This window comes from Cryphonectria parasitica, assembly GCF_011745365.1.
Source record: "Cryphonectria parasitica EP155 unplaced genomic scaffold M406scaffold_1, whole genome shotgun sequence".
NCBI lineage: Eukaryota > Fungi > Ascomycota > Sordariomycetes > Diaporthales > Cryphonectriaceae > Cryphonectria > Cryphonectria parasitica.
In genome coordinates this window covers 3,029,272-3,045,105 of record NW_024468909.1, presented here as the reverse complement: position 1 = coordinate 3,045,105, position 15,834 = coordinate 3,029,272, and the positions used below count along the sequence as shown (strand labels likewise).

Here is a 15,834-nt window from a genome sequence, read left to right as displayed (position 1 = left end):
CATTCTGCCATAGTAAGTACTGACAGGGCTAAGAAGCTTTGAGCTACAGCTTATTTACTGGGTGCCAAGGGTGGTCGACTCACCGCGTTCACGCGTGTCGAACCCGTTAGAACCCTGGACCTGCCTGGGGTTGGTCATCTCTAGGGTTTACGTCGGGTTGGACCTGCTGTGTATTACCACCCAGTCGCGTTGTGCCCAACTCTTAATGAAAAGCACAGTATAATCACCAACATCGATCGACAGCAGATAGCAGCCAACTGTGCGTCATCATTTGTGTCTACAATCTCACAGCAACGCGTTCGGAGCCCCCGTCAGACCAAGAAGAAGGGAGAAAAAAAGAGGAAAAGAAGCGGTGATATACCAGCAAACTCCGATCCGAGCTTTGACGGACGGAGAGCGCGATGAGGATCATTGGAGGCCTTCAAAGCTAGTTATACCTCTGGGATCAAGTTAGGAACTTGACCTTCAGCCTCTGATCGAGGAGCTTTGCATCGCCATGGCCCTGGTGAATTTCACCCTCAGCGCGGAGGGAGTGGGCGCCTTCAACGATGCCCTCATGTGCATCCACAAGTTCAGTGACGACGTTTCTCTCGAAGTAAAGAAAGACAAGGTATCCTTATCTTGTGTCAATTTCAGAGAAGTGCTGCTTAACTTCAGACCGACTGACGTGTTGAGCAATATGTAGTTGGTCCTGACTGCCCTCAATCTTACCAAGTCGGCATATGTCTCCTTCACCTTTGCCGCGAACAGGTTCTTCTCCCAATTCTCCTTCAACGGCAGTGCACAGTACCGCGAGAGGTTCTTTTGTGTAATATACATCAAGGTATGATCGCCCTTGCATGCTTTGGGCCACCACGGCTCTGACTGAGAAAAAGGCACTCGCCGCTGTCTTCCGTACCCGTACAGGAGGTGATCCAACCAGAGATCGAGACAGTGTGACCACCATAGAGAGATGCGATGTTGCCATTGATGATGGCCCGGGAAAGAAGAGTCGCTTCGTTGCAAAGGTCTTCTGCAGGAACGGCAAGCACCCCGCCCGAGCAGCCTCCCCCACGCATGGCACTGACCTCTCTGCTCAGGTATCACGGCCACTCACCGAATCTCCTTCGAAGCCAAATCTCCAGTCCATGCCAAGTTCGACAAGAATGAGGCAGTACATCACTGGACCATCAACTCACGCACCCTTCGCTCTCTAATGGAGCACTTTGGTCCAGGCATCGACCTCCTGGACATTAACACTGATGGAGAGAATGTGGTCAACTTCACATGTTTCACGGAAAAGGTGGTCAGCGTGAATAACGAGGGTGGGTGGAACTGTTATTTGACGACATTTTGGTGGCTCTTATCTGACACAGTCATAGCCGTGTTGAAAAAACCACTGCACACCTCCATCGCGGTGGAGATGGACGAGTTCGACGACATTGCGGTGCCAGAGAAGCTACATATCATTATCAGTGTCAGGGACTTTCGTGCCGTCCTTCAGCACGCCAACTGGACCAGCAACGAGCTCAATGCCGCCTACTCAAGACCGGGCCGTCCCATGAAGGTCTCATACAACGGTGATGGCATCATCTGCGAGTTCATCTTGATGACTGTCGACGAAAAGAGCACCGCGGCCCAGAGGAAGGGCCAATCTAAGGCAGCTGCTAAGGCCGCGAGGCCAGCTCTCGATGCTGCATCTGCATCTGCGTCTGCCTCTAGCCGCCCTGCGTCCGCAGCGAACATCCCATCCCGGCAACCGAGCCCTCCTCAGCAAAAGGCCCAGGAGCAACAAGGTCAATCTACCCGCATGCCGCCCCCCCGGAGACCGAACCCTCCACGTTCATCGCAGTTCGACATTCGAGCCCCGCTCAGACAGCCACCGTCCACCCTCAAATCCGACTCCCTGTTCATGCCTCAACCGGATGAAGATGACCAATGGGAGCCTGTCAACCCTAATGATGACGAAGACGATGAGCATGCCCGGCTGGAATGGGAGCCCAGTAATGAGCCCGTAAGGTATTCCACTGAGAACAGGTCGATGCAGTATGCTGATAAGTGCTGCAGGCATCCACCATGCGGATCAGCAATCACCTCAACAACGTTCAGGATGCGCCGCAAGATTATGGAGGGGGAGATGCCCTTCCATCAGCACTGGAGCCCACACAGAGACTGGCGGATGTTCGCAAGTTTGGCCTCTTCTCTAGCTAGGCCCTCGTGATCAGATGTCCAGCTCAACCCAGCATACATCATGAGAGGACGGATCTGTTAGAAGGAGGCATTCCCCTGCATGGGTTGTTGCAAAAGGTCATGACTGGCTTGCCATCTCGATACTCACCCAGCTGGTCGCGCAGCCAGCACCTACAGCTGCAATCTCGGAACCAGGCGGAATGTACTTCTTTGAAGCAATGGTGTTCCAACGTCCTTTGACGTCGTTGTTCTCGACTCGAGGACCACAGTTGCCATGCTCGCCCCAGCCCCAAGAAAGCACGTCGCCGTCCGCCGTCACGGCAACAACGTGCTCGCTCCCGATGGCAATTTTATCCAGCTCTGGTAGTCCAGCCGGCGCCAACTGGCCATGGTCATCTTTTCCCCAGCTTAGCAACGTGCCGTCGCCCCTCAAAATGTAGACTCCACCCCAACTCGCGCCTACGTCTCTCCATCCCACAGCCTGCTCAGGGGCTGACGACTTGACACCAGCCTTGTCTGAGCCCAAAACCAACACTTCACCGCTATCTGGACCTCCAAACAGCGCAGTGAACTCCCTTCCACACACAGCCCTCACGGCCTGAAAGCCTATGCCCTCCACCCGTTTTGGCTCATGCACTACCCCATCGACGCCGGTCCCCAGCTGACCCTTGCGTCCGTTGCCCCAACCCCATACTTCGCCGTTGCTGAGAAGAGCGACCACATGTCCCATGCAAGCTGACAGGCCGACGACTTGGGTCCCTGGTGGCGGGAAGCTCTTAATCCGTGAGACCGTAGGCGTGCGGATGACAAACTGTCCCTGGCCCAACTCGCCCTTCTGACCGGCGCCAAAGGTCGAGACCACGGTGGTACGACCTTGCGCATCAGACTGAACGATGACCGAAGACTCCCAAGTGGCCGCTATGAACTTTACAGGCGCTGCTGACCCACTTTCTGCACCCGCATGCAGGACGACCTCCCGCGCAATGAACTTTGGAGCTGCGTCCTTCTGCTCTTGAGTGAGAGGTCCGCAGGCACCCGTCGAGAAGTCTCCGGCACAGTACAAATTCCCAGACTCGCTGAGAAGCAGTGTATGATTACCACCGGCTGCGACCTGGACTACAGGGGCGGTAGGCTCGGAGCCAGGCCGGAAGATGACTTGGCGTGGGATGGAGACGTCTTGGTCGTGGTCGATGCCGAGTTGCCCTGAGCCGTTGGAGCCAAGAGCGTAGAGAAGGGGTGTTCTTCGCGCATGACTGGCCATGATGATTTCTTGTTTGGCTGTCTATGAGTCTTGAAATTGGTAGACACGATGTTGGGGGGAAAACAAGCCTGTCGCAGGCTCTCTCTCTCTCTATCCTAGCCCCGTCGGTTTTGAGGAACTGGGTTGGACAAGACCTCCACTATTTACCAAAGTCCTGTGGCAGTCTTGAGCCCTTGCCTTTCTGAACCTCCAAAACTGCCTTCTTAACTCTGCTTTGGTTTCAGGACAAGTTTGGAACAAATCAAAATTAGGACAAAAGGTAATTGAAGAGGAAGGAAGTTCATAGGTAAACGGGGTAGTCCATAGGTAAATCGTATCAATGTCGGCAACAGCGTAGGTGGGTCACCCGCCAGCGTGGTTTCCGAGCCCAATCAGCAGCGACCAACCGGAAAATCGGCGCTTTGTTCCATCGCCCCGCTAACTTCGCTAAGAAATTTTGCTTGAAAAGAAGGAGCTTCGTTTACAAGTTCACATCTCCCAGCCTGCAAGCATTCTTGAACACGCACACCACAACCTACAGAGATCGCATTCCCACCTCTCAGCACCTACGAGTTGAGAGATCAGGCTCGCCAGTGACGGCAGCCAGGGAAGTGTGAGCTCTAGGATGTGAGCTGGCTTGCGCGCAGATTGGCTCACCATCCTTTCCACATCTGCGTCCGCGCGGACGCGTCAAGCAGCAACTATGACCACCGCGCCGCCCGCATTCCGTGTCCCCAAGGACATGGAGGGCTTCACTGTCGGTATCATTGGCATGGGCGACATGGGCAAGATGTATGCTCGTCGTCTGTCTGCCGCTGGCTGGAGGTAAATCGCGCTGTTACTCTTCCTCGCCATCATGCTACATCGTGACATTGGCCATCACCGCAGGTGACCACTCTCAAACGGTAAGAGACCTTCCCTCTCCCCACTTTCACAACTTTCTTTTACCCCTCCCTTACCCTCTCGATGATGACTTGAGTGCATTTGGCTAGAGTATCGCTCATCGGCCTTTTCGGTCGGTGTGCTTTCCATGATGAAAATTCTCAGCTACCTTACAATTTCTGTCTGAAGCACAACTCACAATCTGTCTCTTGTTGAAGCATTTTTTGAAGGTTAATGGTGGCTAACAGGTGTCAAACAGGCTCGCGCCAGGCTTTGGCTTGCTACACTGAAAATTTCCACAAATACTAACATCCAGTCACACGGGACAGAATCAAGGCATGCGATCGGGACGAGAAGTACGATAGTCTGCTGGAGGAATTTGGCGACAATGTATGGTCATGCCACCAGGTCCCGCGCGTCATCTGTCCGTCAGCGATCTGGCAAGCTGAGATATCATCTAGAATAATATACATATTGTCCGAAATGGCCATCTTGTGTCACGAGAGAGCGACTACATTATTTACAGCGTAGAAGCAGCAGTAATCAGACACGTCGTCAAGGAATTTGGTCCATGTATGCTTGTCCTAGGAGCCATGAATGCTATCTGCGACCATCCTCACTTACCATGGCATGTCACAGCTACCAAGATGAACGCCATCGTCGGCGGCCAGACATCATGTAAAGCCCCAGAAATTGCAGCTCTGGAGGAACACTTGCCACCTGATGTCGACATCATCCCCTGCCACTCTCTGCATGGCCCCAACGTCGACCCGAAAGGGCAACCTCTGGTGAGCAGCAACAAGACTGAACGCCTTGAAAGCTCGGCAGCTGCTTACTGGATAGCATATAGGTCCTGATCAAGCACCGTGCCTCCGACGCTTCCTTCTCTAAAGTCGAAACCGTTCTCTCGTGCCTCAACTCCAAGCACGTCTATCTGAGCGCTCGTGAGCACGACCGCATCACGGCCGACACGCAAGCTGTCACCCATGCGGCCTTCCTCTCCATGGGCAAAGCCTGGCACGCGATGCAGCAGTTCCCCTGGGAGGGCGCCCGCTACGTCGGCGGGATCGAAAATGTCAAAATCAATCTGACCATGCGGATCTACAGCGCGCGGTGGCACGTATACGCCGGCCTGGCGATCCTCAACCCGGAGGCCCGCAAGCAGATCACACAGTACGCCCGGAGCACGACGGAGCTGTACAAGTTGATGCTGGAAGGCAACCGCGAGGGTCTACGGCGGCGCGTGTACGCCGCTCGCGAGAGGGTGTTTGGCGGTGAGGACGCGCCCAAGTGGGCGTCCACCACGCTCCTGCGCGACGAGATCCTGGACCGCTTCAGCTTGGGCAAGAAGCCCGAGGAGGGCAAGGCGCTGCCGAATAACCACCTGTCGCTGCTCGCCATGGTGGACTGCTGGAGCGCGCTGGGAATCGTGCCCTATGACCACATGATCTGCTCGACGCCGCTCTTCCGTCTGTGGCTGGGTGTGACCGAGAACCTGTTCCGGCACCCGGAGCGGCTGGATGAGGCCCTGAATACCGCGGTGGAGGACAATACGTTCCGGAGCGACGACCTCGAGTTTACCTTTGCCGCACGTGGGTGGGCCGAGTGTGTGAGCCTGGGTCACTTCGACACCTGGAGGGAGAGGTTCCGCGAGACGCAGACGTTTTTTGAACCTCGGTTTACAGAGGCGAACAAGATTGGCAATGCGATGATCAAAGCAGTGCTGGAGACAACTACCAAGGAGGAGTAGTCATAATGGTAGTGTGGCTCAAGGCGATGGTTGCGAGGTGCACCTCGGACGAGAATATCCTCCACCGTCCGCATCAGTATCCTCTGAAATGCGATTTATGCCGAAGATTTCACAAGACGGGGAAGATCTGCTAGGGCCAATGTGAAATCATGGTAGGGCAACATGAATAGGATTGTGCAGCGTCGCAGCTGGGGGCATTTGGCAAATGAAGAGCCAGAAAGCAAAGAGAAGGGGGGGGGGGGTATCCATCAATCATTGCCTGTACCATGTTGTTCAGTGAGCTTTGACATGAAAAATCATAAAGTATGGTTCTAGTCATGACGGTGATTCCGTTCAGCGTCTGCTCTGGCACGAGTCCTCGCGCCAAAAAAAAAATTGCCCCTTCGACTACCCGCACCAAGTATGACACTGAACTCTTTGCTTTGTTCTCTCGGCCTTATATGCTATTCTGCACAAGTGGCAATCAAGAGAAATTTTGTGTGTGAGAGAAGCGAAGAACACACTCACCATTCATAGACGGGTCAACGAGTGATAATTGGATAATGTATATGGGAAGGCGAGCAATTCTAGGCTGTAAGATAGGTGCTAACTAGGCTGCTAGGAGAGCCATGGTCGGGCTATGCAGTGGCTCCGTATATTTTCGCCCTGCTGCGACCTGAAATCGACGGTCGTGTCCATATCAGGAGACAGCATGAAAATATAAGGCAGCTGCGAAGGACATTTCTTATACGTAGTAGGATTTTTCTCCAAAAAAGGGTCTATGTCATCAAGAATAATGAGTTGTCGGAAACAAATTGTACAGTAGAGTGACTTTTCACCGGACCCCTACATATGGTACAGGAGTTTAGTGTTTACAAGGCACTGCAAGGGTAAGTACGTGTTAATTAAATACTTCATTGCTGCGCACGTGGGAGCGCGACTCGAATGCGTCATCGCCGAACCGCCGCCAAACGTTTCGACGCCTGCAACGCCCTTTACTAGGCACCCAAGAACAACCCATTCTTACTTTCTCGCCTTCCACCCCCAACAAATTTTGGACATCACTTCCTTGGGTGGTCGTGATTTCCTTCCAATCAGTCTGTTTTCTTTGACTCATTATAATCATTCTTATTAGTCCTCTTTTTCCCTGTCACATGTAACATTCTGTTTCTTGCCTGATTTTCCATGGCCGCTCTCTAGAACTGATTCTCACAATGTCCTCCCCCCAAGGTGAAGAGGTCGCGGCCTTTGCTCCTGTCGAGCCGGCAGAGAGTACCAAAGATAATGAGAAGGCAGTAGCATTTGAGGACAATGTCACTGCTGTCTCCCCTTCCAAAACCGATTCCGACCAAGAAGGCACCCCCGCTGCCGACATTCCCGACGACCTTGACGAGGAGTCTGCCTTGAAGGCTCTCAGCGCCACCGTCCGCGATCAAGATGACCTCGAGCGCGACATCTCCCACCAGGCCAGCGTGGCTCTCCTGGAACTCGAGGAAAACAAAGACAACAACCGCATCTCACGGGCAACAGCTAGAAAGTTGAAGTTCATGGACCAGAAACAGGCCCAGCAACAAAAATTGGTCAATGCGCGGGGCAAGCCGACTTTGCAAGCCACCATTCAGAAGGAGATTGCCCGAATCGATGCCGAGATCGAGTTGATAGAAAAGGATATCGCAGATATCACCGCTCGTATAGAGGAACGACGCCAGGCTGGACCGGACAAGCCAGTCGCCACGGACTCGGCCAAGGGCAGACTCCCCGGCGAGTCTCACCGAGATTTCCTCATCCGCACCGGCAAGATTACTCCCTTCACAAAGATTGGAGGTTCGCGAGAGGGTATTGTTGGCGACCTTGCAAATGCTATCGTCGATGCTGAGGACGAGGCCGTGGCTGAAGACATCGAGCATGAGCTGGCGGCGGATCAGATCCGTTCTCACCGAAATCTTCGGGTACCTGGTTTCGCTGAAGAGGAGGACGACGATCTCGGTTCGGGTGCTGTAGCGAGCGAGTTTTCACTCCGACCTCGCAAGAAGCGCAAAACTCAGAGACAGGCTGATTCGTCTGACGAGTTCGAGCCAGCATCGGCGGGTTCTCCTGAGTCGATACTCACAAGTCCGTCTGAGGACTATGACATGACTGATATCACCCGGACCAAAGCACGGAAGCGACCAAAAAGTTCTAAAGCTACAGAGGATGCCGAGGGCACTATTGATTTCAGTAAGATCGACGACGGCAACGAGTCGGCATACCGGCGACGTTTGGCAGATTGGATTGAGCGCAGGAGCCGCGCCAGGCGGCGCAGACAAGAGCGTGACGGTCTTGCTGCGGGGAATGATGATGACGAAAAGGAGTGGTTCAAGCCCTCGCCGGATCAGCCCGACCATCAATTTGAGGGCGGCCTCAAGTTGCCTGGGGACATCTACCCATCCCTATACGATTATCAGAAGACTGGTGTCCAGTGGCTAGGGGAACTCTTTGATCAGAAGGTCGGGGGCATTGTCGGCGATGAGATGGGCCTTGGCAAGACTATCCAAATCATCTCCTTTCTTGCGGCTCTACACTACAGCAAGAAGTTGACCCGGCCTACCCTCATCGTGGCTCCTGCCACCGTGCTTCAGCAGTGGGTGGAGGAATTCCACAAGTGGTGGCCGCCCATGCGAGTATCCATTCTACATTCTTCTGGCAGTGGCATGTTGAATGTTCGCAACGAGGGTCATTTTGAAGATGACGACATGCTGGAAGAGGGAGTCAAACCTACAAAGTCGAGCAAGTCTGCCAAGAAGATCGTCGATCGTGTGCTCCAGCATGGTCACGTCCTGGTCACCACGTACGCAGGTCTTCAGACGTATGGAGACGTGCTGATACCTGTCGAGTGGGACTATGCCGTGTTGGATGAAGGACACAAGATCCGGAATCCGAACACGGCAGTCACCATTCTGTGCAAGGAGCTTCTCACCCCTAACCGGATCATCCTGTCGGGCACTCCCATGCAAAACAACCTGATCGAGCTCTGGTCTATTTTTGACTTTATCAATCCGATGCGTCTGGGATCTCTCGTAGCCTTCCGCAACCAGTTCGAAGTGCCCATCAGATTGGGTGGATACGCCAATGCGACCAATGTGCAGGTCATGACGGCGCAGAAGTGCGCCGAGACGTTGAAGGATGCCATCAGTCCGTATCTTCTGATGCGCAACAAGAACGATGTCGCAGCAGATTTGCCAAAGAAGCGTGAGCAGGTCCTCTTCTGCGGCTTGACAAAATGGCAACAGAATGCCTACGAGGTCTTTCTCAGGTCTGAGGAAGTGAGTGCCATCCTAAAGAAGACGCGGAATTCGTTGTATGGCATCGATCACCTGAGGAAGATCTGCAATCACCCTGACCTGGTATATCCAAATCTCAAGAAGCGGACGGACTATAAGTGGGGCGCAGCCAATAAGTCGGGCAAGATGCAAGTGACCAAGTCCCTTGTGACAATGTTCAAGCGTCTTGGCCACAAGACGCTGCTCTTCAGCCAGAGTGTTCAAATGCTGGATATTCTGGAAGCATTCGTTCGCGGCCAGGATGGCATTGGTTACGTCCGCATGGATGGAAAAACTGCTGTCAAGGAGAGACAGAGGCTTGTCGATCAATTCAATAATGACCCAAAAGTTGACCTCTTCCTCCTGACCACTAAAGTTGGTGGCCTGGGGGTCAACCTCACAGGTGCTAACAGGGTCATTATATATGATCCCGACTGGAACCCATCGACCGATATACAGGCTCGTGAGAGGGCCTGGCGCCTTGGTCAGAAGAGGGAAGTTAGTATCTACCGCCTCATGACGGCCGGCACTATCGAGGAGAAGATTTACCAGCGACAAATCTGGAAGCAAGTCATGGCCAACAAAGTCTTGAAAGATCCTACACAGCGCGCGTCGCTTAACGAGAGCGACCTACAAGACTTGTTCAGTCTCGGCACCGACCACTCCAATGGTACCGAGACAGGTCGGATCTTCAAGGGCAGTGAGGTCAAGTCGGATGCCACGCCGAAGCCCAAGCTGACACCTGGGAGCGGCAACTATGATCTGGGTGACCGGCGGGCCGAAATGGAAGCATTAGTCCGGAACGAGAAAGCTGAAGAGGACAAAGAGCTTCAAGGGATTGATGGCGTTGCCGGCCTCGAGGAGTACAAAGTGGACGAAGAAGGGGGCGTCGCAAATCAAGAGGAGGACCGCATCATGGCCGGCATCTTCTCCAAGGGGGTCCACGAAGCTCTTGAGCATGACGAGGTCATGAGTGGCGTCAACGGCAAAAAGGCTGTCCGACCTGACCGCGCCATCCTGCAGCGAGAGGCGGACCGTGTAGCTGGGGAAGCCGCCCAACACCTACGTCGCTCCGGTCAGCAAGCAGAAAATGTTCCCATTGGCACGGTCACCTGGACAGGCGAAGTTGGCGAGGCGGGACGCCCACGCCAGATACAAGCTGGTCGAGCTCGCGTCGGAGGTCTCTCATCCGGTGTGCTCTCGGGGATTAGGGGCCGCCAGGGCATCGCCGGAGGGAGCGCGAGCAGCTCGCGGTCAGTGACGCCGACGTCGTCGAGGCGGCCGCTGGGAGTCAAGGACTTCAAGGAAATGATCCCACCCTTTCTCCGGCTTCATGGTGGCAAGGCGCCAAGCAAGGTCCTGGTGGACCATTTCAACCCCCATTGCCAGACCAAGAAGTCCATTGACGCATTCAGGGCGGCGTTGGACGTGGTGGCAAAGCTCGAGCAGCGGGGAAGTAGTAGTATGCGGTCGATCTGGGCGTTGAAGCCAGATTACAAATAAGGGAAAGAAGAAGGAAGATGGTGTGGTGATATGGATCACCAGGTTGCTTTGATTTATTTTGATTGATACCTAGAAGCATGGCGTTGGTGGATCTTCCGAGATTGCTTTGTTGAGAAGGCTCACTTTTGACGCGAAATTGATATACCTAGGCAATGAGCAAAAAACAGTCCTTTAGGTGTTCTGCATTTGCGGCTGGACTTGGGGGTTAGATCCTCAATTAATTGCGAATTGCGCTTTCTTGGGTTCACTTCCAGAGCTTCTTCTGTTGTTTTTATCCAAGGAGGTTATTCTTTGCTGACAATTTCGCTCGTTGCACGCTACCAGGGAGGCTGCTACAACTCAATTCCTACATTTCCTGCCTCAATAACATTCACGTAGGCTAAGAAGACTCGAGGGCAGCAGGGTGTTTTGACTTCATTTTGATTGCTGTAGCTGTGCTATAAGCATCATGTGACAACAGCCTCCTACCGCAAGGGTAAGGAAGCCGCGAAGAATGGAGACCAGGCGCAAGCCGTTCTCCTCGTAACTGTCAACGCCACAGAGTAACCCATATGCAACAGTAACCACGCCAATCCCATGATTGTCTGGAACCGTCCGTCTCGTTTGCCAACCAGCCGATCCATCCACGCAGATAAGTGGTGAGAGGAGAGGGGGGGTTGGGCAATCAGAGACGACGACCACGGCGACCACCCTTTCTGCGGGTAGAGTCGGAAGGCGTAGGGGTAACGTCCTCAATGCGGCCGATCTTCATGCCGGAACGGGCCAGGGCACGGAGGGCAGACTGGGCACCGGGGCCGGGGGTCTTGGTGCCGTTACCTGAGAGCGTCACCGTTAGCTTCTGCTGTCTGCCTGCGGCGCAGGTTGAGAAGGGGGAGAATCTGGGTCCCAAAGCTTACCTCCAGTAGCACGGATCTTGATGTGCAGGGCAGTGATGCCGAGCTCCTTGCAGCGGGTGGCGACGTCCTGAGCAGCCAACATGGCAGCGTAGGGGGAGGACTCATCACGGTCAGCCTTGACCTTCATGCCACCAGTGACACGGCAGATGGTCTCGCGGCCACTGGAATCACCCAGAATGTTAGCCTCGATCGTAAACCCTTGTTTCTTATTTGGGTCGAGGAGACGTCCTCGCGGGGAGAGACGGCGATGTTCTTGCTTCAGATTCCTCTTCCCGTTTTGTAACTGCAAGATTTGACGAACCTGAGATCGGTGACGTGGACGAAGGTGTCGTTGAAGGAGGCGAAGATACGGGCAACGCCGAAGACGAGTTCACCTAAGGCCAAGGAGGGGTTCGTCAGTCAAAACTTCCCTCATGCAAAGGGCATCTGTGGGTGTTTGCAGATAGACATACCCTCGCGAGCTTGGGGGCCCAAGGAGATGTTCTCCTGGGCGGGGCGGGTGGTCTTCTTGGGAGGCATGTTGGATTGTGTTGTTGATCGACTGGGTCGTTGACAGTTAATTCGCTTTGGTGGACAGAGAATCAAAAGACAAGAAGATGGCTGAAATCGCGAAGTTCTTTCCTTCGAGCCCTTGCAGAGCGTGCGACCAATCAGAACGAGAGTGTGGTGATTAGATAAGCGAAAATTCCCACCAACCCTACTCCAATTTTTCCATTTCGAAATTTGAACCGCCCCAGTCCCTGACCGCCTTCACGATTCCCCCTCTAGCTTTTGAATTTTTTTCTTTTCCCCTTCCCCTCTTCGAAGGCTCAACCCATCCATTCCTTTCGACAAACCTCTCTTCACCGGCCAATCTCTCAAAGGACAGTCGACGATACCGAACTCAAGATGCCTGCGACGTATGTCTAATCCTCTTGCTTGCACTGGCATCGCTCTCGATGTCAGCTGTCTTGCCCTCATCACCCCACCGCCTGGTTTACGGAGCTTCTTTTTGCAGATTGTCGTGGTCCTCTCCGGCTGGGCAAAGCTTTTGCTCTATAACTCTGTAATGGAGTGAGCAAGCGCAGCCAGCTCGATTTTTCCTGTTGCACCTCCCTCCTTCTCCGGGTTTGAAACACAGCCTGCAGACTGAGAGATGATGCGCGGGGTGTTGGGGCTGAAGGTCTTGACAGACTTTCTCCCCTAAAATCATTGCCGCAGAACCGTACCAGTCATCAAGATATTGTCTTTCAATTTCTTGTTGACTAGTCGAATGTAATATTGCGAGCACCTTCTCTCGACTTTAACTTGTCGAGGTGTTGTCGGATGAGGTTCAACCCCCTGGTTTTGAGTGGTGTGCTCGCACACGCTCGACCTTGCGCGGCCTCACCGATCAAATTCAAGCAAACGAGTTAGCCATGCAGAGAATGTCGCACTCGCAACACTTCTCCACCGGCGCTCTCCTACATACTTCGGTATGCCGGACTACGTACTAATCTGACCATGACCGTATAGATCCGTTCCCACCAACGACCAGATCCTGGTCCCCGAGACTCTCCTGAAGAAGCGCAAGTCTCAGGAGAAGGCTCGTGCTGAGAAGACCGCCGAGGCCGACAAGAAGAAGAAGGTCAGTGGAAGAGCCCTTACCCATCCACATGAGCGAAGTGATGTACAACTGTATCCACGCATCGACTAGACTACGGTCAATGATGTCCGCGAAATATACTGTCTTTCGGGTCTGATCTATGGAGGAGAATCACGGATTGTCAAGCATGATGTTGGGAAACTCTTGATGCTAACTCGTCCTCTCGTACAGGCCAACAAGGAGAAGCGTGGCGTCATCTTCAAGCGTGCTGAGAAGTACGTTCAGGAGTACCGCGATGCTGAGCGCGAGAAGGTCCGCCTGGGCCGTGTCGCCAAGCAGACCGGCGAGTTCTACATCCCTGAGGAGGCCAAGCTGATCTTCATCATCCGTATCAAGGGGTATGTACTTGCCGAAACCCAAATTATGCCATAGTTGCCCTGATCACTAACACCACACCACTTCTCCAGTATCAACAAGATTGCCCCTAAGCCCCGCAAGATCCTCCAGCTGCTGCGTCTTCTGCAGATCAACAACGGAGTCTTCGTCCGCGTCACCAAAGCCGTGACCGAGATGATCAAGGTCATTGAGCCTTGGGTCGCCTACGGTTACCCCAACCTGAAGAGCGTCAAGGAGCTCGTCTACAAGCGCGGCTACGGAAAGGTCAACAAGCAGCGCATCGCCCTGACCGACAACTCCATCATTGAGGAGAACCTCGGCAAGTACGGTATTGTCTGCCTGGAGGATCTCATCCACGAGATCTACACCGTCGGCCCCAACTTCAAGCAGGCCTCCAACTTCCTGTGGCCCTTCAAGCTGTCCAACCCCAACGGCGGTTTCCGCCCCCGCAAGTTCAAGCACTTCATCGAGGGTGGTGACCTGGGCAACCGCGAGGAGAACATCAACGCCCTCATCCGCCAGATGAACTAAGGAGGCGGATGCGATTAGTGTTTACTTTTCGAATGGTCTTTATGTGAACTTGGGAAGGGAAACGGATGGTACTTGGCATGGATGCACGGCGTTAAATTGAGACAAAAAAGTCTGCTTGCTTTCCTCGAGGCTTTTAATTTTCATCCTCTCTGTCCATGTACCCTCGTGTGACTGGTCACCGTTTTTCGTTACTACAGCACCCTCGCGGTATTCAAAATCTGAATACCAAAGGCGTCTTCACTGCCCACACTCGCTTGTAATCTCGTCCAATACTCTTCTTCTGTCACCATACACAAATGGCATTCTCTTTGTGCAGTCCACACGATGGTTCGCTACACGTGAATGACCCTCGTAAAGTAGTTTCAAGAGATAGGCTGGGGTATTTCATAACTATGTGGGTACTATCTCCCCCAGAAGCGGTCGCCAAAGATCATTTTCTAGAAATTCGCTGGGAGGCACCCCCGGCCAATGAACTCCACCCGCCCATGCACCACTGAAGTCTATATGCCCTCTTGTCCCGTAAATACCTCCCTCCACCCTAAGCCAGATGAGCCAATCCCTCAGCCTCAACCATGACTTGAAAAGACAACGATTACAACCCTTTAATGTCGAACGAGCTCCCACAGCCACAATTCGACGTCGCAGCCGGATTATCCACGATCTTGAACTGCGACCCGATCAGCTCCATGGTATAGTCGACCTTGCTCCCCTTGAGAAGCTCCAGCGACGGCTGGTCGAGTATGATCTTGGGCGCAGACAGGTCCACCTCGTCTGAGGCAGTTTCCTCCTTGGTGTGGGTGAAGATCGTGTCGTCCTCCCTGATCTCGCCCGAGTCGTCGCCCTCGCCGGGATGCTCGGCTGGCTCGGCGCCATCGGCGGGCTGGGACGGTAGGGCGGAGGGCAGGGTGACGAGGGACATGAGGTACTGGAAGCCGTGGCAGCCGCCGGACTCGACCTGGATGCGGAGGGCCAGGTGGGGGTTGTCTTCCTTCTTCATGATGTCGGATAGACGCTGTAGGCAGATGAGATTAGCGAAAAGGGGTTCCGTCTGAATTGCCATATAAAGAGAGAGAGAGAGGAGGGAACTAGGCAAACCTTTGCTGCCCTGGGCGTTATTTCCAGCTTCATCTCATTGCCATCCTCATCGGTCTGGGGGTTATAGGCAACCTGGGTGAACCTTCTGGTAGAGCTGAGTGATGGGACACGCGGTGATGCTGGCAGCGACCTGGACGTATACAGGTCACCTCGTGACGCCCTCCACGACACCCTTGTGACAGCGCGTTGTACCTGGCCTGCTCCGGTCTTTGATGTGCTGTTGCTGTTGCTGCGGAGAACTCTCTTGGAGGCAGTGGCCACAGCAGCCTGACCACCCCGAGGCAGTAGGAAGTCAAGCACCGGCGGCGTGGCGCATCTGGATGGTGCAAGCTGCACAAACAGCTTCGCTGCTGAGACTGGGCTTGCGCAGTTCATTGGCGATAAGCAGAGCGAGGAAATAAATGAGTGTGGAGGAGGAGAAAGGGATGGGAAGCACAATCACTTGTCTTGGTGCTGACGAATGCAGATATCGTCGTGTGTTGTCTGTGGCCAAGATGCAAGGAGTTGTTGCTGGCTGCTGACAAAAATTT

At 53.9% G+C, this 15,834-nt stretch overlaps 7 protein-coding genes across 7 annotated transcripts; 4 read left to right on the top strand and 3 right to left on the bottom strand.

Annotated features, from left to right (window-relative positions):
• Window positions 1-496: 496 nt before the first annotated feature.
• Window positions 497-2,190, top strand: M406DRAFT_246528 (uncharacterized protein; the record flags this gene model as incomplete). Its single annotated transcript, XM_040916409.1, has 6 exons — window positions 497-610; window positions 686-823; window positions 992-1,007; window positions 1,080-1,304; window positions 1,356-1,993; window positions 2,047-2,190. The coding sequence occupies 6 exons, from the start codon at window positions 497-499 to the stop codon at window positions 2,188-2,190; spliced, it is 1,275 nt and encodes a 424-aa protein (XP_040781226.1).
• A 97-nt stretch (window positions 2,191-2,287) lies between these two features.
• Window positions 2,288-3,710, bottom strand: M406DRAFT_284859 (RCC1/BLIP-II; the record flags this gene model as incomplete). Its single annotated transcript, XM_040918590.1, has 1 exon — window positions 2,288-3,710. Exon 1 carries the CDS (start codon window positions 3,428-3,430, stop codon window positions 2,288-2,290), a length of 1,143 nt encoding a protein of 380 aa, XP_040781225.1. The 5' UTR covers window positions 3,431-3,710.
• A 441-nt stretch (window positions 3,711-4,151) lies between these two features.
• M406DRAFT_335969 (Prephenate dehydrogenase) lies at window positions 4,152-6,041 on the top strand (the record flags this gene model as incomplete). Its single annotated transcript, XM_040921092.1, has 5 exons — window positions 4,152-4,234; window positions 4,621-4,681; window positions 4,753-4,864; window positions 4,931-5,079; window positions 5,142-6,041. The coding sequence occupies 5 exons, from the start codon at window positions 4,152-4,154 to the stop codon at window positions 6,039-6,041; spliced, it is 1,305 nt and encodes a 434-aa protein (XP_040781224.1).
• A 1,193-nt stretch (window positions 6,042-7,234) lies between these two features.
• On the top strand, window positions 7,235-10,822 carry M406DRAFT_335968 (uncharacterized protein; the record flags this gene model as incomplete). Its single annotated transcript, XM_040921091.1, has 3 exons — window positions 7,235-7,333; window positions 7,415-10,019; window positions 10,116-10,822. 3 exons carry the CDS (start codon window positions 7,235-7,237, stop codon window positions 10,820-10,822), a joined length of 3,411 nt encoding a protein of 1,136 aa, XP_040781223.1.
• Window positions 10,823-11,024: 202 nt separating this feature from the next.
• On the bottom strand, window positions 11,025-12,279 carry M406DRAFT_354347 (40S ribosomal protein S14-like protein). Its single transcript, XM_040922896.1, has 4 exons — window positions 12,171-12,279; window positions 12,020-12,092; window positions 11,719-11,879; window positions 11,025-11,638 (listed from the first exon to the last, which is right to left on the bottom strand). The coding sequence occupies exons 1-4, from the start codon at window positions 12,235-12,237 to the stop codon at window positions 11,487-11,489; spliced, it is 453 nt and encodes a 150-aa protein (XP_040781222.1). The 5' UTR covers window positions 12,238-12,279; the 3' UTR covers window positions 11,025-11,486.
• A 221-nt stretch (window positions 12,280-12,500) lies between these two features.
• On the top strand, window positions 12,501-14,529 carry M406DRAFT_354344 (60S ribosomal protein L7). Its single transcript, XM_040922895.1, has 4 exons — window positions 12,501-12,617; window positions 13,213-13,324; window positions 13,514-13,680; window positions 13,750-14,529. The coding sequence occupies exons 1-4, from the start codon at window positions 12,607-12,609 to the stop codon at window positions 14,207-14,209; spliced, it is 750 nt and encodes a 249-aa protein (XP_040781221.1). The 5' UTR covers window positions 12,501-12,606; the 3' UTR covers window positions 14,210-14,529.
• Window positions 14,530-14,801: 272 nt separating this feature from the next.
• M406DRAFT_335965 (uncharacterized protein) lies at window positions 14,802-15,679 on the bottom strand (the record flags this gene model as incomplete). The annotated part of the gene is made up of 3 exons (XM_040921090.1): window positions 14,802-15,221; window positions 15,305-15,496; window positions 15,545-15,679. 3 exons carry the CDS (start codon window positions 15,677-15,679, stop codon window positions 14,802-14,804), a joined length of 747 nt encoding a protein of 248 aa, XP_040781220.1.
• Window positions 15,680-15,834: the final 155 nt, after the last annotated feature.

What these genes read in the sequence shown, in the direction of transcription:
- M406DRAFT_354347 (XM_040922896.1), bottom strand. Translation starts at nt 12,237, where the DNA reads ATGCCTCCCAAGAAGACCACCCGCCCCGCCCAGGAGAACATCTCCTTG. An exon ending in GGGCCCCCAAGCTCGCGAGG is followed by an intron (nt 12,093 to 12,170) that starts GTATGTCTATCT and finishes CCTTGGCCTTAG; the next exon opens with GTGAACTCGTCTTCGGCGTT. An exon ending in GTCCACGTCACCGATCTCAG is followed by an intron (nt 11,880 to 12,019) that starts GTTCGTCAAATC and finishes GGGTGATTCCAG; the next exon opens with TGGCCGCGAGACCATCTGCC.
- M406DRAFT_354344 (XM_040922895.1), top strand. An exon ending in AGGCCGACAAGAAGAAGAAG is followed by an intron (nt 13,325 to 13,513) that starts GTCAGTGGAAGA and finishes CCTCTCGTACAG; the next exon opens with GCCAACAAGGAGAAGCGTGG. An exon ending in TTCATCATCCGTATCAAGGG is followed by an intron (nt 13,681 to 13,749) that starts GTATGTACTTGC and finishes CCACTTCTCCAG; the next exon opens with TATCAACAAGATTGCCCCTA.